Consider the following 22,825-nt stretch of genomic DNA (forward strand, 5'->3'; position numbering starts at 1 on the left):
CTCCTTTTGTGGGAGGTGATAAATTGCTCAGGATTAACACACAAGAGTGACAAAGTGCTTAGCAGGGAAAGGAAAGAAACAGGCCAAGGAGAAAAAGACAGCTTTATTTATAGAATTGAAGTGAGGTCTGAAAGGATGAAGCCAGCAGCTGCCTGAGGAGTTGTGTTTCTGAAAAAGTGCATTTCAATCCTTCCTGGCATAACACTTTCTGAGAAAAGAGCTGCTGGGGCCAGCAGGTTTGTGTCAACTGAGAGAACTTCCTGCTTGCTCTCCATCCAACCCATATGTACTCTGACCACCTCTGCACTAGGTATTTCCCTGATAAAGGGATCTTCCAAATGCTGCAGGATGCTAGTAGGAAGATACTGGCAAAGGTTGCTGTCCTGGCTCTCTGCAGGAGTTCACACACCTATTTTCCTAGAGTGGGCCAGAATTTAAAAAAAAAAAAAAATACAAGTGGTCCTTTGCCTCCCAGCACTTTCACACAGGGAGAACATGGTCCAGGGTAGGTTTTACTCCAGACACAGCCATGATTAGTGATGCCCAAGCCAGCTTGACTGTTACAGGGACTGGTCAGCACTCTCTGGTGGAGAGACTCACAAATGTGACTATGTTCCTTATGCAAGAACAAGCCCAGGCACCACCCAGAGCAAACATTTATCTTGCTGTGCCCAGCAACTTCCCTCCACACACACAAGTGATGCCTGGCTTACAGCCAGGTCAATACAATCAGATTCCAAAAAGAATCAGCCCTGATGGATCGGTACCATGGTTTTGCCAGCTACAGTTTAGTAGCTGTCTTCAACCAGCCTGAACGCCACGGTCCTACTGGGCACGGGCACCCACTGTCACCGACGAACATTGATCATGCAATGAGTAGTAACAGAGCTGCTCTGTTGGCACTGGACTGGGTTCTGCAGTTCCCTCTTTCAGTGACAAGGTGATGGCCAAACAGGCTGTTCCACAGGTGTTCAGTTCTTCCACCGGATTTGCTGAAAGAGGGAACAAGACACAACTAACAATGCTGAACACCGAGCCCCAGGGGCCAACTTAGTGACTCCCAATTCCTGACAAGGACAGCTACGGCCAGAGTGTGCTATTTCTATCAGTATAACCATTCATTCCCACCCTGAATGCAAACTAAAGATGACCTTCCCAGCAGGGATAGAAAGTACATAGGACAGCCATGCCCCTACACCTAATCTCTACCTGTTTCTGGTGAGAGTGTCTGGAAGAAAGAGTAAGCATTTCTTACCACGTTGCTGAGAATGCTGTGTATCTTCTCTTCTTCCGCAGAGCCCCGCTCCACCTTGCATTTATATGCTGTCAGCTGGATACGATCCTTTAGATCTCGATAGGTCTAGATAAAGGGCAAAACCAGCACCCAGCTGAGAGAAAGGGACACTTCCACGGTTAGATCGTGTCCTGCAGATGGGCAGGGCAACTCTACAATCCCCCATGCAGTTCCCAACACAGAACAGTTTCACAGCACAAATGCTAGGAGCCACTTTCTTGGCTCATGGACTTTGGGAACCTTATCAATTTTCCCATGCCACAGGGATAAACAAACACCACCAGGCACATGACAGAAGTGTCACATGGCAGAGAATAGAAGAGCTAGGGAGAAAAAGCAGGCCCATGTCCCATCTCTTCACACAGCAGCAACCTACCTCTATGACAACATCATGGCACTTGTATTTGGTAGCGAGGTTCAGCCGGGTCTCCACATCTTCCACCAGGCGCACGTATTCCTGCAGCACCTGTGAGAAACAGAAGAATGTCTCAGCTCCCTTCCACAGGTATGTCCTGCCTCATTCCCTCACCCCAGTCCCAAAACCTTTCAAGTTTGTTGGCCCCTTCTTTAGGGAACAAGTGACCTCAACAAGACTGTTCAGGATCCCAGAGGCGGGGCTTACAAAGCTCAGAATCACAGAAGAAGCTGAGTTAGAAGGGACCCACAAAGATCACAGAGTCCAACTCTTGTCCCAGTGCAGCACCATCTTTAAGGGTCAGAACATGTGCCTGAGAGCACTGTCCAAATGTTTCTGAATTCTGTCAGGCTTCATGCTGTGACCACTTCCCTGGAGAGCCTTTTCCAGTGCCCAATCACCCTCTGGGTGAAGAACCTCTTTCCAATATCCAACCTAAACCTTCCCTGACACAATTTCAGACCACTCCCTTGAGTCCTGTCACTGGTGACCCCTCCTCTTCCCCTCACAAAGAAGTTGTAGACTGCAATGAGGTTTCCCCTCAGTCTCCTCCAGGCTGAACACACCAAGTAACCTCAGCTGCTCCTCATATGGTTTCCTTCACCATCTTCATGGCCCTCCTTTAGAGACTCTCTAATAGCTTTATAACCTTCTTATATTGTGGCATCCAGCACTTGAGGTGAGGCTGCCCCAGTGCAGAGCAGAGCAGGACAATCCCCTCCCTTGCCTGGCTGGCAGCCTTGTACCTGATATGCCCCAGGACAACACTGGCCCTCCTGGCTGCCAGGGCACTGCTGGCTCAGGTTCAACTTGCCAGTGACCAGGATCCATGGTGCTGCTCTCCAGTCTCTCATTCTCCAGTCTGTCCGTACATCCAGGGTTGCCCCATCCCAGATGCAGAATCCATCACTTTCCCTTGATGAACTCCATTTAATTTTGGTGACTGCCCAGCCCTCTAATTTGTTAAGGTCTCTCTGCAGAGCCTCCTTGCCTTCTAGGGAGTCAACAACTCCTCCCAGTTTTGTATCATCTACGAACTTGCTTGGTATCTCCTCCAGTTGTGCATCCAAGTCATTTACAAAGATGTTGAAGAGCACAGGGCCGAGGATGGAGCCCTGTGAAACAACACTAGTAACCAGTCACCAGTCTGATGTCACCCTATTTACTGTAAACCTTTATGCCCAACTCATGAACCAGATGCTCACCTATCTCATCACTTGTTTATCCAGCTGTGTGCTGGACATTTTGTCCAGAAGGATACTCCAAGAGATATCAAAAGCTTCACTGAAATCCAAAAACATTACATGGACTGGCTTCCCTTGATCAACCAAGTGGGTTACCTTGTCATAAAAGGAAACCAGATTTGACAAGCAGAACTTTCCTCTCATGAAACTGTGCTGGTGACTATGTTGTGCTCCAGGTTTCTCAATACCTCCCAGAATAATCTTCTCCATAACTTTACCATGCACTGAAATGAGATTAGCAGGCCTACAGTCTCCAAGGTCCTCCTTCTTGCCTTCTTGAAAACTGGGACATTAACCAACCTCCAGTCATCTGGGATCTATCCAGGTTCCCAAGACCGCTCAACAAATCATTGAGAGGTTTTGTGATTACATCAGCTTGCTCTTTGAGGATTCTTTGATGAATGCCATCATGTCCCATAGATTTCCAACTAAAGCAGCATATCCTGCATAGATTCAGGGTCGACTGGGAGTTGATCATTTTCACAGTCATTGTAGTCCAACTCATGGCACTGAGAACCACTTGGATCCATCATCTGTTTATGAGGTGAGCATCCTCATCCTGTAATGGGCCAATGCTATTTCTACACCACCCATCCCCATTAAAATATTTGTAAAAACTCTGGTTTTTGTTCCCCACAATTCTGGCCAGCTTCAACTTCAGTAGAGTTTTGGCTGTACAAAATTTTATCCCTACAGCAGCAAGCAGCATCTCTGTATTCTTCTCATGTCATTTGACCTTGCTTCTACACCATCCTTTTCTGTCTTATTTCCAAGACATTATTCCTGTTCAGTTAAGCTGGCCTTCTGCCTTGCCTGCCTGACTTCCAACATTTGGGAATTGCCTGCTACTGTACCCTTAGAAGGTCATGCTTAAAAACTGACTGATGGGCCCCACTGCCTGCAAAAACATTTTCCCAGGGGACCTTACCAATTCCCTGAGCAGCCTGAAGTCTGTTCTCCTCATGCCCAGACCTGAGGTTTTGCTGGCACCTTTCCTCCTATCAACAGAATGTTAGGCTACCTCGTTGCTATGGATCGGGTTAACCACTGCCAGCCAAATTAAGAAAGAGAAAATTTAATGTAGCAAAGAAAGGTGGCAATGCACATGGAAAGAGTTCCCAGGTTCCCAGCCAACTTTAGCCAGCTGTCCCTCTTGCAGTCATAGCTAAGACCCACCCTCAATACCACCACACCTTCTGTTGAGGACTGGGTCACTCAGCTGTGTGCTGTGCCCACCTGGCAAAGCCAGAAGATTAGCAAGCTTCTCCCACTTCCAGCTAGGAAGCAGCTCACCTGAGGAGTCATTCATACACCAAATCCCAACAAAGAGCAGGACATAAGCAGGGGTTCCTGGCTCACCTGCACAGGAGCATTGTTCCTCTGCAAGATCTCCACCACCCGGTGGAAGCCAATAGGTGCCTTCTTCTTGGTGTAACCCAGCCAATTCTGAAATGAGAACCAAACCTACATTAACCCGAAAGGATAATCCTCCCAACCACAAATTTTTTTTTTTCTCCCAGTGCCAGCAACATACTCCACAGCCACCACATGCATCCCATTGCAGAGCCCTTCACGCAGTGGCTGGGCACAGGCTGGCTGCAATCCCTTTGGTAGCAGAGCTCAGAGCAGCCCCCTTCTCTGACCTTACTGCTGCAGCCAAGCCAGGCCCAGCAGAGGTGTTAGGCAGGGAGAGGAGGAAAGTATTGCAACACTCTCAGCAGAGGTGCTGGGCCCTGCTGAAACAAACCAGTCTGTTCAGTTAACTCCAGAACAAGCAAGCTATCAGTAGCAGATGCCAGTACTTGGGACTGTGTCCCCAGCAAGGCTTTCTGCAGCTCACCTTGGTGGTGAGGAGGGCATCCACATCACCCCAGGCCCGTAGCTTGGCACGGGCTGCCAGGGCAGTCAGCACATACTGCTTATCAGGAATCTGCAAGGCAGAAAGCTGCAGTCAAAACAGTAGCACAGCTCAGAAGGTCTTTGTGGGCTGGACATGAATGGCATCTGCTCCAGCTCTGTCAGGACCTGCACCAACACCCAGGCAAAGAGGCAAGGTGCTGCCTGATGCCGTACACATCACTGCAGAGACTAGGAAGTGGGGATTTGCAAGTGCTGCTGCAAACAGGCTCCCAATTGCCTTTCTGAGACTCCAGAAGGGCCCTGCTCAAAAAGGATGCCATGGCCCCCTCCCTAGCTCAGTGCTGAGCCCCTCAGATTCCTCCTACTGAGCTTCTTCATTACATACAATTTGACTGTGCATGTTTTCACCTAGTGCTGCCACAACAGGGGAGACTCACGCACCTTAAATGTCTTCTTCAGGTTGGTGGGGCTGCTGAACATTCCCTAGAGAAAGCAGACAAGTCAGTGCAAACTCAGAAGGGCAGGCCTGAGCAGGGGTTCAGACACCTGTTTTAAGGCATCTGCCTTGCACAAAGTCAATCTTCTCAAGATTTTACTGCTTTTTGCTCTTATCAGTGCCACAGGACGAAGCAGATGGCAGAAGAGAGCAACAATCCCATCCCATTAGCTGTCTGGTCTGGTTTCCCTACATCCTCAACTGGTGCACTACCAGTACCACACACCTCAGTCACATGGGATTTACAGTGGTTTCTAGGAGGCAACTCTCTGACAGGTTGAATGTCTTGGAGCACAAAACCCCAAACTGGTGCCAGGGAACAAAGTCTCTCTGAGGGATGAAATATGACCTCTCTTTCCCTTTTTCTCCTTAATATGCCACAGCTTGACCACCTCACATCTTGAGGGCTAAAAGGATGGGATGCAACCTTATCTTCTGCTACATCATCCTCACCTCAGCCTCTGTGTAGTGGTAGAAACAGGAATAAAAGAGGGTGGTCACTAGTGGCATGTTGAGAATTGAAGCCTTGCGAGGATATTTCCGAAACAGCTCAGACTGCCCAGCCATCTCCAAGTGCCGATCATTAGCCTGTAGAATCAGGAAGACAGACGGGGAACATGAGCCAAGATAACTGCCTGTTTAGCTGTGGGATAGAGACGTAGAGAGAGTGTTGTGACAGCAATGTAAAAGCACAGCCCCAACATGCTATCAAGTCTCAGATGTGGTATTTCACATGTGCCTGGCACAGCAGCCTGAACAGCAATTACGAATACACTAGCCAGGGCAGGCTGGTTAGACCCAAAGTGGTGTAAGTTAGGGACAGCAAGAGATCTCACAGGTAGTCCCAGCCATCTCCCGACCAGCAGAGATTTCCTACCTCAATGATGATCTGTCGCTCCAACAGGGTATAATGGTCTTGGATGTGGGAGGTATCCTCAGCTGAAAACGGCAGCCTGGCCAAACATGAAGAAAAGAGATACTGTGACCAGCTCTGAAACACAGAATCCTTCACTTACTTCTAAATACTCTTAGAAGAATTTTTTTTCTACCAAACAAGCTCCCATTCTTGAATGGCTAGTGGTTACTCAAGTTCCCGACCCACTGCCCTCTCCAACTGCCTCTCTCCTAGACAGGCTCCAGAGAAAGAAACATTACGTGGTATCTCTCACAGAATAACCTATAGTGGATGTTACCAACTTCCTCAAGTGCTCAGGCACCCAGAACTTTCATCCATCACAATCTGAAGGGTCAATGATCAGAAAGTCCCTTGAAGCATCTTTCCTCCTGAATGAGCAGTAAAAGCTACTGGACTAGTGATCACCACAAATGATTCCTCTCTGGTCTACACTGCATTCACAACTCTACTCCCGCTGCCCGCTAAGGGAAAACCGACGTCAGCTCTCAATCCACATAAGCCATGGCACTGGCACAGAGGTTTAATTTTCTTCACTGCCACCTTCTGTGAAGAATCCACATCCCTCCCCTGATTTTGCATTTTTTCTTACCCAATGCAACCTTTCAGAAATTCCCTCCTTTTTTCTACATCCTGGATATTCAAATGCTCCCGGTACTGAGACAGCTGGAGGGAGAAGGGAAAGAAGCAGTGTGTTCTCATGGATTTGGGAGATACAGTATTCCAGAGGGTGAAATGGGGACAAAAGCTTTTGCCTGATTCCCACACACTCTGCAGCCAGCCTCCCCCCCTGCAGTAATGGAGCTTATGCTCCTGGAAATACTCACAGCAACTTCCTCAGTCCTGTCTAAGAACCTGCAAAAGGGAATTAGCAAGCATTAACTTGGAGGCAGGTTCCTAGCAGCACATTCAGCCCTGCCACAAGATGGATCAACAGCCTCACCTGAGCAGATCCAGAAGGAACTTCTGCTCACCCGTCTCTCTGAGGAAATGGATCAGATGGCACAAGGCCACCTGCCGCACCTCCAGCTCCCGAAACAAGATCTCTACAGGGTAGAGAGTTTATGTACAGGTGGGTAAAGTGAGATATCACTACCAAGCAGAGGGGACTTAACACAGTGCACGGAGTTGAAAGCCATTGGCAGCATTCATCAACCTTATCCCATCTCAAATCACAGTGTTGGAGGCTGAAGCACAGAAAAGCCAATCCCTGGGCTGACAGCTGAATTCACAGCCATGTGCTACCTCTACAGATTCATTTTCATTCATCTCATCACCACCACCTACCACTGCTTAAAGCTCCTCTCTGGAGCCTTCTGTAGACATCACCCCCCCCACCACCTACCTCCTACATTACACTTGCTACAAAAATATTTCATGCCTAGTAAAAAAGCAATACCCCAGATGCTCTCTTTGTAACTTGCACCCAGTGAAGAAATTACCCCCTCCATCCTTCATTGAGACACACTATAGGAATCCCAGCCCCAGTCATGCTCACCTCTCCTCAGCGTCCGTTTCAGGAATATCAGGACCTGTGAGCACAGCCAGATAGCTCAGAATTAAGACAGACAAACAAACAGCACACTGGTCAAGGCCTAGACAAGTTTTTGCAAAGGGCCTCTGAAAACTCAGCTCTTATAGCAACTAAACTTAATTCTGGTACCCACAACACCCAGGACCAGCAGTGAGCCTGGGCCATAGCTGCCTGGATTCTTGCCTAAGCTCCTACTCTGGAATTTAGATAAGTGAGGCCAAAATTTACAAAGGAAAACCTTTCCATGCAAAATCCAAGGAATTAAACGACCCGGAAGAAGTAAGCTCTGACACAATCCCATTTCCCGTCTGATACTTCAAAAGTCAGAAAAACTGGCGAGGCCCCAGATCCCAAATGCTAGGTGCCAGATCTTCTGTGCTGAAATGAGCAGATTAAACCTGCACCTTCAAGAAGCAGTTGCAAAAATCTGTAAGGCTTAATGATCAGAGTCCGTGTTATTAACATCAATTCTGCAGAGTGGCAGGAAAGACAGCAGGAATACAGAATTTCCCAGTCTTTAGCTTTGACACTTTCCAGTAACTGTTTGGCTTGAACTAAAGAACACCCCCCAGTCTTGCAAGACCAGGTGGCCAGCTGACTGCATTCTGACGAGCACTCTCTATGGGGCCACCCAGAAGTCCCAGCCCTGTATGGCCCCAGCAGGACTCACAGCTGTAATGACATTCCCATCATGCCCTGCCACAGCTTCATCCAAGAGCACCAGCTTGTCCTGCAGGGAGCGAAATCTCTCTAGAGAGCAGACCTAGAGACAGAACAGGAAGAAGTAGGCACGTGAGATATGAGACAGTCCTCAGGCTGAATCCAAGCTATTATTCATTCCTCTCCCATAAGCCCTTCAGCAACATGAATAACTGCCCTCCCAATGAGTGGAGAAATTCTCATTTAGCTGAAACCACATGCCGCATAATCCATGGAAATCTGTCCACGAGGTTGCAGTCAAACCCTCATAACTGCCCAGTCTAGGACAGCAGACAATGTACATTTAGCACAAACACACTTGTAACAAGACAAAACTTTCCTGTTCACCACAAACCACAAGCCCTGACAGGAGGAGGAAAGTCTGCAGGCTCCTTTCCACAAAGGAGACCAGAGAAGTAGAGTCACAACTCTTTCTCCCTTTTTCTTACTCCACATCTGTGGCCTCTCTCAGCCTTTAGTTCACCTCAGCCTTTGAGGAGACATATGCAGAGTGAAACTACAATCTCTTTATGTGTTCACTGCATACTGAGGCAGCTGAGACTAAGATTACAGCTCCAGCGTCTTCCTCCCTCTGTCTTCCTCCCTCCATTTGGCACCAAGTGAGAATGGAGATAAAGCCCCACCCCCTCAGATTTTTAAATAAACCCAGCCCCAGGGAGCAGAAGGGGTAGAAAGGGACATAACAGTACAGATACCTACTGTCAGAGCCTTGCTCAGGGGACAACTCAAGTAAACAAAGCAACAAAACCCTGAAGTTCTCCTGCTGCTCCTGAGCTAGTGTGATCCCAGCACTGCCACCTGGCAAAGTAACAGACAGGCAGACCACCATCCCTGCTAGGTGCTGCAAGCAACACAGATGCCCTCCACACTCCCAGAATAGCCAGGAGCACAGCAAAGTGTAAAGCATTTTGGGACCACCCACCCTCCATCTCTTACAAGCAGGTGGGAGTGCAAAGTCCTTACCTTGCCCCTCTGCATTCGCCTGACTGTATCTTTGGGGCTCCAGTCACCGCTGTAATCCTGCCACAAGAGAAATAAAGCACTCAGATCATTTCAGCAATCTCCCAGCTGCTTTCCACTTCTGCTGCATCAGTGATGGCCTACATGTAGCTACTCACACTGATCATTCAGCTGCTCCAGGAAAGGTGTTAGCAGGATGTGTATGTACATTTTTCAGGCGCAAATGTTGAGCCCTCAGACTCTGCATAGGCTGTGTGGAGGGAAGCTAAAGGCCCATATGTTAATACAGCCTTTCTACTGCCTCAGTAAGGTCTGTCATCATACCCTTTATAAGTAGTGCATTGCACCAGGTTGTTCTCCTTGCAACCTGTGTTGCTTTCAGGACAAACAAAATACATGCAAAACAGACTAACCCAAAACTGAAGGGCAAGGAGTCAGTTTCTTGTTACAATTCAGACAGACTTCTGCTGGTGAGTCTTCCACAGCAGCGTGGAGACCACAGAGACAACAGCCAGGCAAGCACCTGGGGAGTTGCTCAAGACAAGGACAAAGTGACAAGGGCATTGAAGTCTGAAGGAGAACCAACTTAAGGCAATATGCTACCACTGCTGCAACAACCTAAATTTGCCCCTGCAGCGGGCAGACACTACGATGTGAAGCACTGGATACAAAGTGATGGTGGCCTGAGCCACTCCTAACTCAGACACCATAAAGTCATCTAGGTCTCTGTGAGGCACTCAAGCCAGCAGCTGCTATTCAGCTTTCTGCCTCAAAAGGCCCAGAGAAAGGAAGCAACAAGAGGACACTGAATTTTAAATCCATTGAAGATTTATTGAAAGCTCAAATCTAAGGATGAAAGGTCTGACCCAGTCCTATTGGAAGATCTCTGCATATGAGTCTCTCAAATCAATGTACAGCTGAGTGTCAAATATCCTGAGCACCAGAGTTCCCTCCAGCACTTCTGGCCAGAGGCATCTTCTCAGCATGTCACTGTCAGGACACTCATCAAAAGCTGCCACTAACTTTCCCTTTTTTGTCCCACCCCACTTACACCAACCCCATTTGCATTTAAGAGGCTGTATAATCCTTCTCCTTCCTGTTTCACTGCTTCTGCAGGCCCAGAACAGAACACAACAAGGCACTCTTGTTTCTCCTGCTGTGCTTTGAGGAAGTGCTGTCTGTTACATTACGCCATTAATGGCTAACTGACAAAATACACCAACCTGGGGAGGATCAGATGGCCAAGGACAGGTGGACTATGAACCCTAGCAGCTTAAGGATGCAAATGCCAGCTACTGGAGGAGACTGGCATCTGAGATTCAGCTACAAAACAAACCAGATGTCTAAGACCAGCTACTGGAGGGACCCATACACTGTATGTTCCACTAGTGGAACTGGTCAGACAAAAAGGAAGGCTCAGTATCAAGCTTGAGTGTTTTCTGTATGTGTCTATTAAAAAAGGCATTGGTTTCTGTCTGTGTTAATCTGTGCAGACAGCTGTGTTAGTATTGTGCATGTCTGTCTCTGCAGGAAATATAAGCTCAGTCCTGTTACTGCTTGGACCTAGGGACACGGGACCACAATCTCGCATCTAGTAAGAGGAATCCACCTAGTCCCAAAATCCTCTAGATTCTATAACACTTATCACTGCATATCTGGTAGACAAACATTCCTGCCAATTGAAACACTGCCTCTGCACAACTCCCTGTATTGTCTCAGTGATTCAGGAACAAGAAATTTCAAAACTTTCATATTTAAAAAAACCACATGTGATGCCAGTTTATCTGACCTGACATGAAAGCAGCTTACAGACAAAGCACTATTTTGAAATCCTTTCCACAAAGACTACTAGGCTATTCATTAAAAGGAGTAATCAAAACCAAGACCCCCTGCAAAGCTCCATACTTCTGAGCAAAAGCAGAGAACGCTTAAATTACTGCAAGGCTGCATTTTGCACCTCCCTGTCCTATTCCATGCATTGCCCTCTTCTGCCTGAAACAGCAACTAATCACTTCCCATGAAACCAGTAGAGTAGAAAGTTCACTAATCTTGGTATAAAACAAGCACAGGCTGCTCACCTTGTACTCAGCTTTCGGTCTGCGCAGCTCTGGGGCATAGTTTTTAACTCCTGTGTCACTGAGGGCTGAGAGGAAAAGGCACAGATGAGTAGTACGTAAAAACCCCGATTCACATCCACTTCCAAACCCATCCCTCTCTTGGTTTTCATGGCAGATGACCCAAACTTAAGCATCAAATGGCAATAAAGCATTACTCTAAAACAAACAGCTGTCAGTTGTACATAAGTAATTACCCCAAATCATCATGCCAATTCTTTAATTTCTTTGAGGAAAGAAGGATCCACAATTCAACTTTTAGACAGCACATGATTCAGTTTCCCTTCTTGCATCATAAGGCAGATGATACTTCCCTTTTTTTTGGAAATGCTTTGTTTCCTGTAAATCTGCACCCCTCCCAGAATGAGGCAGGGACCCAAAACTTACCATCTGAAAGGGACTGGAAACTTGAGAGTTTGTTTCGTCCTGAAATAAAAGCACTGATTAGACACTGTCCCTTCACCAGCAACATCTTCACAGGGAACACAAGCCTAGACTGCAAGCCAGTTAACTGCAGCTAGGCCCCCATAGAATAAGCCTCCCTGTACAGTGATTCACACTACAGCAGCACAGCTGGGGCTCACCTGCTTACATTCTAAGGCATTGAAGTTGTCTGTGGCATTGCAAACCATACCACACCCCTATCTGCTCTCTTGATGCTGAGGCCAGGAGAAGTTAGACCTGAATTCACTCATCTACCTACAGAGCAGAGGCACAAGCACATAGCACAGCAACATAGGGCACAGCAACATGGACAGCTCCGCACACCAGGGCTGCAATTTGGATGCCTTTCTTCATCACTTTATTGTCATAGTTGAGAGTAAAAAATACCCCCAAGAAAGAGAGACAAAGTAAAAGCTGTTTCGTTGTCTTGCTGTGTGAGAAACAGCTGAACTCTTGCAAGCTGTGTATGTTTGTCCACAGCCTGCTGCACAGCTCCCCCCATAACCAGCTACACTGCCACTACTGCTATCATGTGTTTGCTGAACCAACACCAACAGCAGCCAGCTGAGCTCCAAATAAAGGATAATCAATCTGTCTTCTCTACAGAACTCAAAATCAAATGAGGGCTACATGGGTCAAGCCAGTCCCTTTGCAGCCTGCTCTTTTCCACCAACCAAACAGATTGCCACATAGTGCTGTGCTCTACCTTGCTGTTCTTTGGAACCTGGATTTTAAGAAGATGTAATCTCCAAAGCCCCTTCCCACTCCACAAAAGCATGTGATCTACTGCACAAGACAGTCTTCATTTTCTGACCAGAGAGCAATACACTTCCACCCTGAGGAGAGATTGGAGCTTCCCTGTTTTGCAATACACTTCAGATGAAACAATTTACTTAAGATAACACATTGCCCCTTGACAGTCTTAAGGGAAAACACATTTGTCAATATCATCTATAATGAACCTTACCTTTGAACAGGCTGCTTAGGGAGTAGGAAGAAGCTTGTTTGGGAAGAGCAGCATAGGAGGAAGAGCCTTTCTGTAGGCTGGAGTCTCGGCCATCCAGGGAGCTAGTGCTGCCAGAAGCTGTCTCTTTGATTGACCAGGAGATACCTGTGTGCAGGCAGGTCATTTTTATCTGAGAAAGAGTCTGTAAAGAATGATCTTCTGGCACAGCAGAAACATTATCAGATGTGTGCTGGTCAGTTCTGCACTAGCACATCTTGGTAAGTCTGATCCTCAGCACTAAGTAAACATAGTGCATCTCTCCATGCAGAATTCCAGTCTCATATAATGCTGCTTGTTAAGCAGTGGCATGTTGTCCTCCAAAAATGGCTGGTTCAGGAACATTGTACAGCTGGCTACAGCTTGTGTAAAAGGAATACACAGACATCCCCACCTTTTATATATTATTTTGTGAGGCAAAGCATAGTCCTTGTTCTAAAAGTACAAAGCAAGACAGAGAGTCCCTGGCCTACCTCAAATTGCAGAAGGCTAAGAGCATGCTTTCCTCAACACTGAAGACTAAGACAGTTTTCCTTCCCACACCGACAAAACAGCTCTCAGTGTGCATATGCTGCTGGCAACGATGCATGTGTCTCCCTCCTGCCTGTTCAGTACAGTTTCCCCTTGTTTTCACACAGATGCACAACACACATATCTTAGGATCAGGATGACAGACAAAAAACCACAATAAAAAAGGTAAAGAGACCCTGGGTGGGAAAAGAAAGCAGAGGGAAGAGCTACAGCAAAGGACAAGAAGATCAGTCTTTGGAGATCCTTTGGGTGACCCGTATGTAAATTTGACACTGGCTAGCAAGTGTCACAATTCTGTGGGTCATGAACTCAAAAGCACAACACACAGGATTGTGTGTGGGCCATGAACTTGCTCCCATCATCACTAGAAACACATCTGCTTAATGTTTACAGTTCCCTTTCAAATTTCAAGTGTCAGAGTCATTCTATAAACACACATTAATATATCTGGATATTAAGGATATCTGCTTAAAGTGCTGTGGGATCAAAACTTTAAATAGTGTCATTTCGGACAGTGATGTGAAGGAAATGATCACCTAGAATCTCACAGGCCACCTGAGCAAGATGAGTATCAGTCCATAATCCCCAAAATATCTGCTCTGAGCTTGGCTACATATTAGAAAACACACATTGAATTCCCTCCACTTGTCCACACTCCTATTTTTTAATACAATTCAGGCTTCTGCTCACCCTCTTTTCAGTGGATCTGCTCAGGTAAATCAAGTAGCTTAAAATGTGACCTGGGAGACTTGAATGAGATTAAATATGCAGGATTAGAAAGCAAATAATACTCCTGACTTAAGTGACTTGACTTAAGCAGCAATTTTAAACCCCCTCTGTCTCAAAGATAATTTGCAGTATTTCTGCACTTACTTCCCACTGGTTCTCCACTCCAGCTGACCCTCTCGAGGTCATCATCATCATCATCGACAATATCCCGAAGGCTGTTCACTGCCCGTTTGGATTCCTTTAGCTACATACAAAAGAGTGACCTTGCATAAGGACCATCAGAATTGTAGAATGCACTTCGTTTCCTACTACCATCAGAATTGTAGAATGCACTTCGTTTCTTACTATCATCAAACATCTCCCAAAGAACTTTGAATGCAGCTTCTTCAACTTCCATTGCTTTTTCTCGGGATGGTATTTTAGTTCTGTAGCTGTGCAACAGAGATAAGAGCCCTTCCTCACCAGTGGGAACCCCAAGGACACCTACAGGGACACTAACAGCTCAATCAGCGAGAGATGCGGTTTGCTGCATGGGCGAGGACCCACGTTCTAATGAGATTTCAAAGTGGCTACTGTGGAGAGAGACGGGAGCCCCCGGTAACCTCCACAGTGGGCAGGAGGTGACAACCCACCTACAGAACATCAACCCTCCGCGACGTGCAGGCCCGAGACCTGGGCTGGGACGGCTACGGGGGCCCACCCGGCGAGGGTGTCTTACCGGCAGTTCCAGGGTCAGACCCTCCCTACCTGCGAGAGCTCGTCATCCTCATCGTCAAAGGTGAAGGCCCGGAACTTGGAGCTGTGCCAGTACTCCTCCTCGTCCGCCCGCACCCTGGTCATCTGCAATGGCACAGCGCGGCTGCCTCAGCAGAGGGACGGACGGGCTGCCTCGGGGGCATCACCACCCCCGCCCCTGGTCCAAGTCCCGGCCCCGCCGCCCCCGGCCCCTCTCTCACCTCGCCGCCCCTCCCGCGCCAGCAGCGCCACACAGTAGGGCAGGGCGAGGTGGGGCAGCCGCGAGCGGAGCACGCCGGGACATGTAGTTCTCCCCCTGGCCGCGGCCCTGCCGCTGGTCGTTGACGCACTACGAGTCCCAGCGTGCCTCACGGGCCGCATTGACTTGGCTTCGGACTACCAGTCCCAGCGGGCTGCGAGAGCGGCGGAGCGGTGTCTGGACGGCAATCGGGATTGGGGCTCTGGGAACTGTGGACTGACTCCGGGAGCTGTGGGCCGGCGGGGACGGGAGTACGAGCACCAGTACCAGCTCCAGCCCCAAGCAGCCTGCAGCGCGGCAGAACCCACTAGCCGGGCGGAACCAAGAAGCCGGAGTCGCGCCGCGGGGGCGTGCCGGAAGGGCCCGCGCCGGGCGGAAGGCGGGAGGCGGCGCGGCGGTTCTAGCAGCTTCCACGGGCGCTCGGAGCGGAGGCGGCAATCCCGGTCCCGATGGCCAAGTGGGGGGAGGGAGACCCGCGCTGGATCGTGGAGCAGCGGGCCGACGCCACCAACGTCAACAACTGGCACTGGTGAGAGGGACGGCTGCCCCCAGAGCCGCCCGGGAAGCCCTGGCGCGGAGGGGGCTGCACGGCCGGAGCCGCGGGCCGAGGGGCCGCCTCCCGTCCCCTCCTCGCGGACTGCTGCTGGGGCGGGGGTGTCCGTGCTGAGCCTCCGGGGCGGCCCCGACTCCGTGCGTGTGTGGCGGGGTGCCCGAGCCGAGGTGTGTCGGGTGAATGCCTAGAGGTGGCCTGGGGAAGAAATCTGTGTGTGTTTGTGTTGAAGCCGGGCAGGGAGACGATATTGGGGAGCGCTGGGTAGTCCCAATACGCACTGTCAGCATGGCTTGCCCCAGATTGTCACCCTGCTCGGTTTTCCTGTAGGACAGAGAGGGATGCCTCCAACTGGTCCACTGAGCGGCTGAAAGCTCTCCTCCTGCCTGTCAGGGTGGAGGGTGAGGAAGGGACATGTGAGGTGACAGAAGTGAGTAAACTGGACGGAGAGGCCTCCATTAACAACCGCAAAGGGAAACTTATCTTCTTCTATGAGTGGGCTATCAAGCTGGCGTGGACTGGTGAGTTATATGCACTCCTTCTTTTTCAAGGTCAGATTCATGTATAATATCAAGGGTAAGGATACACATCTCATTTGGGAAATAATAATAAAGGGAAGTGTCGTATTTTGATACAATACAAGTCTGCTTTGACAACAACCAGAGTAAGAAAGGTTGATCTGAACAATATAATTATAATTGCAGGCACCTCAAAGACAGGAGTGAAGTACAAAGGTTACGTGGAGATTCCTAATCTCTCGGATGAAAATGACATTGATGAAGTTGAGGTAAGCAAAGCTGGATGCATGGAGTATTCTAACAGGACTACTCACAGCATTAATATTTCCTTTCCTGTTACCTTTCTTAGAACATTTGTGTCAAATTTTTTACTGTTAGAGACTGCTTAAGTTAACACAATCAAAAAAGGTTTGGGTTGAATGAGATCTTTAAAGGTCATCTATTACCAACCTCTCAGCCATGAGCAGGGACATCTGTCACTAGACCAGGTTACTCACATCTCCATCCAGCCTTGCTTTGAACACTTCCAGGGATGGAGCATCGACAGACTCTATGGCAATCTGTTCCAGTGCCTCACCACCCTTAGAGTGAAGAATTTCTTTTTAATTTTCAATCGAAATCTACCCTCTTTCAACTTACAACTGTAATCTTTCATTCTGTCACTGCACTCCCTGATAAAGAGTCGTTCCCCCATCATGTTGTATCTTTATCAAATTAATTCCTGTCTTCTACATGCAAAGGGCTCTGTAGCACAAGAAGGTATTTAGGCACACATGTACAGTACTGTAGGCTGAGAGAGTTGAAGTGAAAGATTAATAAATATGCAGGGCTGTTTATGAAAGTTTAGACAAAGTCTGTGATGTTGAGTTGAGTAATAAAAGAATTGTGAACAGATGTCCTTGTTAATCAGTGCTTGTATTTATTGTTCAGATCCTTGTCAGCCTTGCTAAAGATGAGCCTGACACTAGCTTGAAGACCCTGATGAAGCAAGAGGGTGCAAAAAAAATTAGAGATGCAATGAAAACTTACATCAGCACTCTGAAAACGGGTAAGTAGCTGAGAGGGAGAAGTGTTATGGGAACCCATATGGACTAATACTAAAGAAGAGATTGGAGTAAAGAGAGGAGTTGCTCTCTCCATCTCAACAGGAAGGTGTCAGAGCAATAACAGTAATTTTGGGAAGAAGCATTTCTGGCTCTAGACAGCATAGCACAGCCCAGCAAGATTAGTTTTGGTGGTAAGACAGTAATAAACTGTGTATTTTTGAATTAATGTTTTAAAACTGAGAATGCCCTTCATATCCTGAAGCTATGGAGAAAATGAAAGCCAGTAAAATGTGTTGGTCATCCCAGTGATATAGTCACTGCTTGTGGCACAATTTGGCCTTCAGTTGGCTTACCCCCTTGGAAAGTGATATCTTCTCCAGTTTGTAGTTTGTTTTGGGGTTTTTTTTTTTCCTTCTTGCCACACTGGTAAAAACATCTAGTGTTACTTGGATTTTAGAATAACTGATGTCTGAAAATTGCCCTGCCGGTTTTGTTGGTGTCTTTTAATGAGCTGTCTCAGCATCTGGATCAATTTTTTTTTTTTTCCCAAGTTAAATCGGAGTCCAGCAGTTGGAGTTAAATCAATGCACTTTGGTTGAGTTTGGCTTTCCTCTCAAATACAGGCTGGGAATGCTACAGTTGCTTTTTATATCCATTTAGCTATATTACATTACATGTCCTAGATATGCTGGGTACAAACCGCCACTGACTGCTGTTTTTCCAGGATTAAATTTCTGTACTCTTGGATTTTTTTCAGCCACTGTAGTGTTCAAGCTGGGTGATGCAGTCACCCAGTGAAAGATAAGAATGCTAATTAGAAAAATCTGTATGATCTTGTGGGCTGCAATAAATGAGAATAAGTGGGAACCAAGTATTGTAGGATACAGGTTTATGCATATATGATAAAATTCTGCTTTCTAATGGAATTTTGCTTCTCGGAAGAGATGAAGAGGAAGAAAAAAGAGCAAAATGTTGTATAATTGGTAAAAGCAGGAGTGACTGAGCTGGAGAAAAAGCAAATGTAATTCTGAATGAGGCTAAAGGTTCTGATGGAGTTACAAAAGTTAGTGCTGGTGGACAGGGTGCTGGCAAGGCTTGCCTGGCTTTCTTTGTGTAGTCCTGGCATCTGGTGTGGCTAAAGATAAAGAGGGAGTTGGAAGTTACTGTTGTTTACTGCAGCGATACAAGAAGTGGAAAAGCTTGGTTTGGTGTGTGTAGGCAAGCAAGGCAAAAGTTTTTGAGGTGTGATTGCAATTTATATTAGAGAATGAGAGAGGAAAAAAGCTACACAAGTCTAAGGCTAACCAACCTTAATGTGAGAGCAGTGTGTGGAAGATGCTATGTCTGGGCTGTGAAGAGGAGGTAAGTTCCTAATTGTTACTGTAGGCAGGTTCTGACAGGGCCTTTGGTGGAGAGTAGCAAGGGAAAGAATTAATTACTTGTGAAAAGAGGTCTGTTTACTTTTTCTAGTCACTGTTTTAAGTCATGGATGCTAGCCAAGAGCAAGGGGGAAACCAGGAAGCCCTTTTTGATTGTATTTCAAAGTACAGTCAGAAGGTTTACTTGATCTTTTTTCGGTTTCATGGGCACATTCCTGTCTTTCCAGAATTCACCCAGGGCATGATTTTGCCCACAGTGAACGGTGAACATATGGAAACAGCACCTCAGGTGGCTCCTAAAGCAGAAGACCGCAAGGTAAACAAAACTGCAAACATGCTTTGGGATCAGTGAAGAAAGGTATGCTGTATTAGATTCTGGGACTTAGAGCAGCAACCTGTGTTGTGTATAGGATATATACATTCAGGAACTGGCAGTCTCTGGAATAGGTGTGGCTGTTCCCATTGGTAGCACATGATGTTTCTTCCAAGCAAAGTGATACATCTGCTTTTTACATTTAAGTATGGTTGTATCTTATTGCATCTTTACTAAGAGCCTTGGTTTTCCCCCTTGGATATGTGAACCATTTGTTCACTTTCTTTTTGGTGAAAAAAAGTGTGTTTGTGTTTGTTTTCCTTGTTGTTTTGTTAGACGGCTGCCAGGAGCAGTACTGCCATACCACAGTCCAAATCCATAGGAGTCAAGATCCCTACCTGTAAGATCAGTTTGAAGGACACCTTCTTAACATCTCCTGAAGAGCTCTACCGGGTATTCGTTACTCAGGAGGTAATGCCTGGCTGCTTCTGAGAGTTGTTCTTTGCATATAGGAGGCTCTTTCTAATAAGGTTTTTAAGAAGTTCTGTAGGACACTCACAATCCATGAGAATGGAATAAGAAAGCTGTTCTGCAGAGTAGTTGCTCTAAGCTTGTGTGTGCATTTTTTCACACAGCTGACAAGAGGGGAGTAGTGCCAACAGAAGCAAGTTCCAGACTGCTGTCAGCATCTGTCTGTAGGTCTATCCCTTACTGCATGTGGCCAGATCACTTGGGATTTACAGTTGTGTGCTTCTGGTTTGTTTTTTCTTTTTAGGTTAGGTGGTATCAAAAGCATGCTTTGGGAATAACTTCCACTTTTCTGCACGGTATTACATTGTTTAGGATGAGAAAGCAGCATTGTATCATTATTTAAACACAGTATTTTGTTCTTCCTATTTTGATAAGAAAAATGGAAAAGCAAAGAATATTTCTAAGAATTAGGTTTCATTAAGAAATCAACAAAGTAAACCATTGTGTGACTCAGAACACTGCATAGCACTATGAAAGCTGGAGGTTCTTTTCCTTGGGCGGGTGAAATGCTGCTGTAGTAGCTAAAAACTTGCTTTTCTGGCCAGGGGTTTTGTCTTTTGCTGAAGACCTTACACTACTGACCTACCTCCTCTTCCAGAACTTTTGTAGTAGGGTGGGAGGCATTAGGCAACAAGTTTGCAGGAGGACTATGTCAAGTAATACAGATCTGCTCCTGAATTCTTTTCAGATGGTCCAAGCTTTCACCCATGCACAAGCCACCTTGGAGGCCGATAAAGGAGGCAAGTTTCAGTTGCTGGATGGCAGTGTCACAGGAGAGTTTGTTGACCTAGTAAGTACTAACCAGTTCAGAGGCAGCCCTGTTATCAGGCTGTAACTTCCTCTCAGTTCTGTTACAATGCTTTTGTTAGCTAACTGTGGGGTTCTACCTGGTGCCCAATAGTAATAATTTCTGTAGCTAGTGAAGCATTCCTAGTAGTATGGATTAATGCATGGCACTTCAGTCTGGGGAGAAAATGGGACTTCTAGTCATAGTTTTGCCCTGTCTTTTTGTGATTTTACTTATCAGGGGATGGAGGAGTGTTAAACATAATAACTGACCCTTCTTCTCTTTGACTCAATTGCCACTAAAGTCTTCTGGACAGTCTCTTCTGGACTCTGTCTCAGTGTTTGGGGCTGCATACCTTTCTAGAAGGGAATTGAAAAGGACACTTAAATCTCTTTGTGTGTCTGTGTTTCACAAGGGATCTCTAAGACTTCATTCTTATCAACACAATTCTAGATATTTTCTATTAGACTGTAAGATTTCCAAAAATTACTACTTAATCTTTGTCTTCCTTTTCAAGGTTCCTGAGAAGCAGCTTGTTATGAAATGGAGATTTAAATCTTGGCCAGCTGGTAAGTAGTCCAGAAATGGACTTCCCTGTCTTTGAAGGATACCAGCCCCATTTGCCATACTTTATTGTGGCTCCTGATCCGGGAGCACAGGATATTCTGGGAGCTGCTCCAGTATTATCCCAGCTTCCTATCCCACATTATCATGTCTGCATCTTCAGCCACAGTGTAGAGCAGTGACCAGGTAGGAAGGATGAAGTCGATGCTTGTGCAGCTGTAGCTGCAACTGCTTCAAACCGCAGGGAGGGGGAGCCCTCTTCTAGCTGTGTTTCTAGGGAAGGCCTACAGCTGCCATAAGTAGACCCTCTGGGAAGGGTCTCGAAGAGTTTTTAGTGGTGTCCTGTGAAAGGAGGGGCAGAGCAGCCTCCAGGGGCTGTATGTACTGTACACACTGCTGACAGACCTGCTTTGGTTCCTCTAGGGCACTTTGCAACCATTACCTTGAACTTCAATGACAAAGGTGGTGAGACAGAGGTGTGCTTGGAAGGCAAGGGCGTTCCTGCCAGTGAGGAAGAAAGAACAAAGCAAGGCTGGCAGCGCTACTACTTCGAGGGCATTAAACAGACATTTGGTTACGGTGCTCGCTTGTTTTAATACCGGTTGCTGAGAGGCTCTGCCTGAAGACTCTGCCACATGGACTGATAAAATTCTCGCCTGTTCCTTTCTAATCTTGGCCCTGCCGCTGAGTAAAGTGGGATGACAGGTGATGAGGAAGGCCATGGAGCAGCACCACTTTCAGTCCCTCACTGCTTTGTGCATGTCTTGTGCTGCAGGGGATTCTCTTACATGTACATACTTCTATTGCTAAATAAACCTAACTTAAAAAACACTGTGGAATTCGTGTCCTCGGATTGGCTTGAGTTCAAAGGGTTGGGCGATAGGCTGAGGGAGGGATCTGTCTAGAAAAACACCGATCAATGAGGATTGCTGATGCCAACGTGATTTACTCCTCACTTCTGGAGGAGTAGAGAGCATGAGCTTGATGCAGTTTTTAGTCTGAGCAGCTGCTCATTTTCCCTCTGCTTTTGATCTGCTGGTAGTAAATGTTTCAAACCCTTCCCATTTTTGAAGGGATTTGTGATCCTGTTCAAGCTGTTCCTCTCCTTTGCATCCCCTTCAATGCAGTAATTTCTTACACTTCCACTAGTCTGCTCTACAAGAATGACAATCATGCAAACCAGGACTGGGGAAACTCCTGCCCGCACAATGGTTCTAGAAGGTTGTGGGGCCCAGGGCCAGCTACCTCCAAGAGCTTCAGGCCGAAGCAAACTGTTTTTTCAGAAATAAATCCTACCTCCATTTAGAGTCTACAGGGTGCAGTACTTTTTGCTCATCATACTTCAGCTATTCCTTTAACTTGTGAGGAAGAAAAATGCTTATTCTCATCTGTTTATATGTTAGCTCCTGGAGCTGTCTTCAAAAGCCATAAACTTGTTTATAGGAGGGGTGAAAGTCTGACTGATCAGAAGTGTCAACCTGCTTAACGTCAAGGGTGAGAGAAGGGCTTGGTTTTCTTTTTGAGGCATGAGCTTCTCTTGTATACTTTGTTTTTTTCCTAGAGTTTTCTGCAGAGCTCTTCTAGTTAGCTAGAAGAAAGTAATGTTACTGGGTGAAATTTACTGGTTTGGGGATTTTCTTGAGTGTTTTTTTTTTTAATTTTTAAAATCTGAATTTTATGTGGTGTTTCCTTCAAGAGAGAAGACAAGAAAAAAAACTTCAGCATCTGTTTTAAAAAAATCCCTGAATGTAGTTGTGGGAGTCTCCTTTTAAACTATAAAGAGCATTCTACCTGTTCTCACTACTCCAAAGTGCTGAAGTATGAAAAAATCATCATAAAGTGTGTACAGACAGACATCAAGAATGCAGCATGAACAAAATTCTGTA

The 22,825-nt window shown here is 46.7% G+C and overlaps 2 protein-coding genes across 2 annotated transcripts; one reads left to right on the forward strand and one right to left on the reverse strand.

Moving 5' to 3' along the window:
* Window positions 1-84: 84 nt before the first annotated feature.
* Window positions 85-15,342, reverse strand: VIPAS39 (VPS33B interacting protein, apical-basolateral polarity regulator, spe-39 homolog). The gene is made up of 20 exons (XM_009101857.4): window positions 15,214-15,342; window positions 15,005-15,097; window positions 14,402-14,501; window positions 12,962-13,105; window positions 11,938-11,976; window positions 11,515-11,579; window positions 9,440-9,496; window positions 8,427-8,519; window positions 7,721-7,754; window positions 7,166-7,268; window positions 7,050-7,077; window positions 6,815-6,888; window positions 6,187-6,262; window positions 5,763-5,897; window positions 5,255-5,296; window positions 4,794-4,883; window positions 4,313-4,399; window positions 1,671-1,760; window positions 1,256-1,360; window positions 85-992 (listed from the first exon to the last, which is right to left on the reverse strand). Exons 2-20 carry the CDS (start codon window positions 15,095-15,097, stop codon window positions 972-974), a joined length of 1,476 nt encoding a protein of 491 aa, XP_009100105.1. The 5' UTR covers window positions 15,214-15,342; the 3' UTR covers window positions 85-971.
* Window positions 15,343-15,554: 212 nt separating this feature from the next.
* AHSA1 (activator of HSP90 ATPase activity 1) lies at window positions 15,555-21,770 on the forward strand. Its single transcript, XM_009101855.4, has 9 exons — window positions 15,555-15,780; window positions 16,132-16,322; window positions 16,506-16,588; window positions 17,250-17,367; window positions 18,972-19,060; window positions 19,394-19,528; window positions 20,277-20,378; window positions 20,893-20,944; window positions 21,363-21,770. Exons 1-9 carry the CDS (start codon window positions 15,701-15,703, stop codon window positions 21,533-21,535), a joined length of 1,023 nt encoding a protein of 340 aa, XP_009100103.1. The 5' UTR covers window positions 15,555-15,700; the 3' UTR covers window positions 21,536-21,770.
* The last annotated feature ends 1,055 nt before the right edge of the window (window positions 21,771-22,825 follow it).

This window comes from Serinus canaria, chromosome 5 (assembly GCF_022539315.1).
Source record: "Serinus canaria isolate serCan28SL12 chromosome 5, serCan2020, whole genome shotgun sequence".
In the NCBI taxonomy this organism is placed as follows: domain Eukaryota; kingdom Metazoa; phylum Chordata; class Aves; order Passeriformes; family Fringillidae; genus Serinus; species Serinus canaria.

What these genes read in the sequence shown, in the direction of transcription:
- AHSA1 (XM_009101855.4), top strand. Translation starts at nt 15,701, where the DNA reads ATGGCCAAGTGGGGGGAGGGAGACCCGCGCTGGATCGTGGAGCAGCGG. An exon ending in TATCAAGCTGGCGTGGACTG is followed by an intron (nt 16,323 to 16,505) that starts GTGAGTTATATG and finishes TTATAATTGCAG; the next exon opens with GCACCTCAAAGACAGGAGTG. An exon ending in CATCAGCACTCTGAAAACGG is followed by an intron (nt 17,368 to 18,971) that starts GTAAGTAGCTGA and finishes CTGTCTTTCCAG; the next exon opens with AATTCACCCAGGGCATGATT.
- VIPAS39 (XM_009101857.4), bottom strand. Translation starts at nt 15,097, where the DNA reads ATGACCAGGGTGCGGGCGGACGAGGAGGAGTACTGGCACAGCTCCAAG. An exon ending in GAAACGGACGCTGAGGAGAG is followed by an intron (nt 7,269 to 7,720) that starts GTGAGCATGACT and finishes TCTACCCTGTAG; the next exon opens with AGATCTTGTTTCGGGAGCTG. An exon ending in GCCATGATGTTGTCATAGAG is followed by an intron (nt 1,361 to 1,670) that starts GTAGGTTGCTGC and finishes CCCTTTATCTAG; the next exon opens with ACCTATCGAGATCTAAAGGA.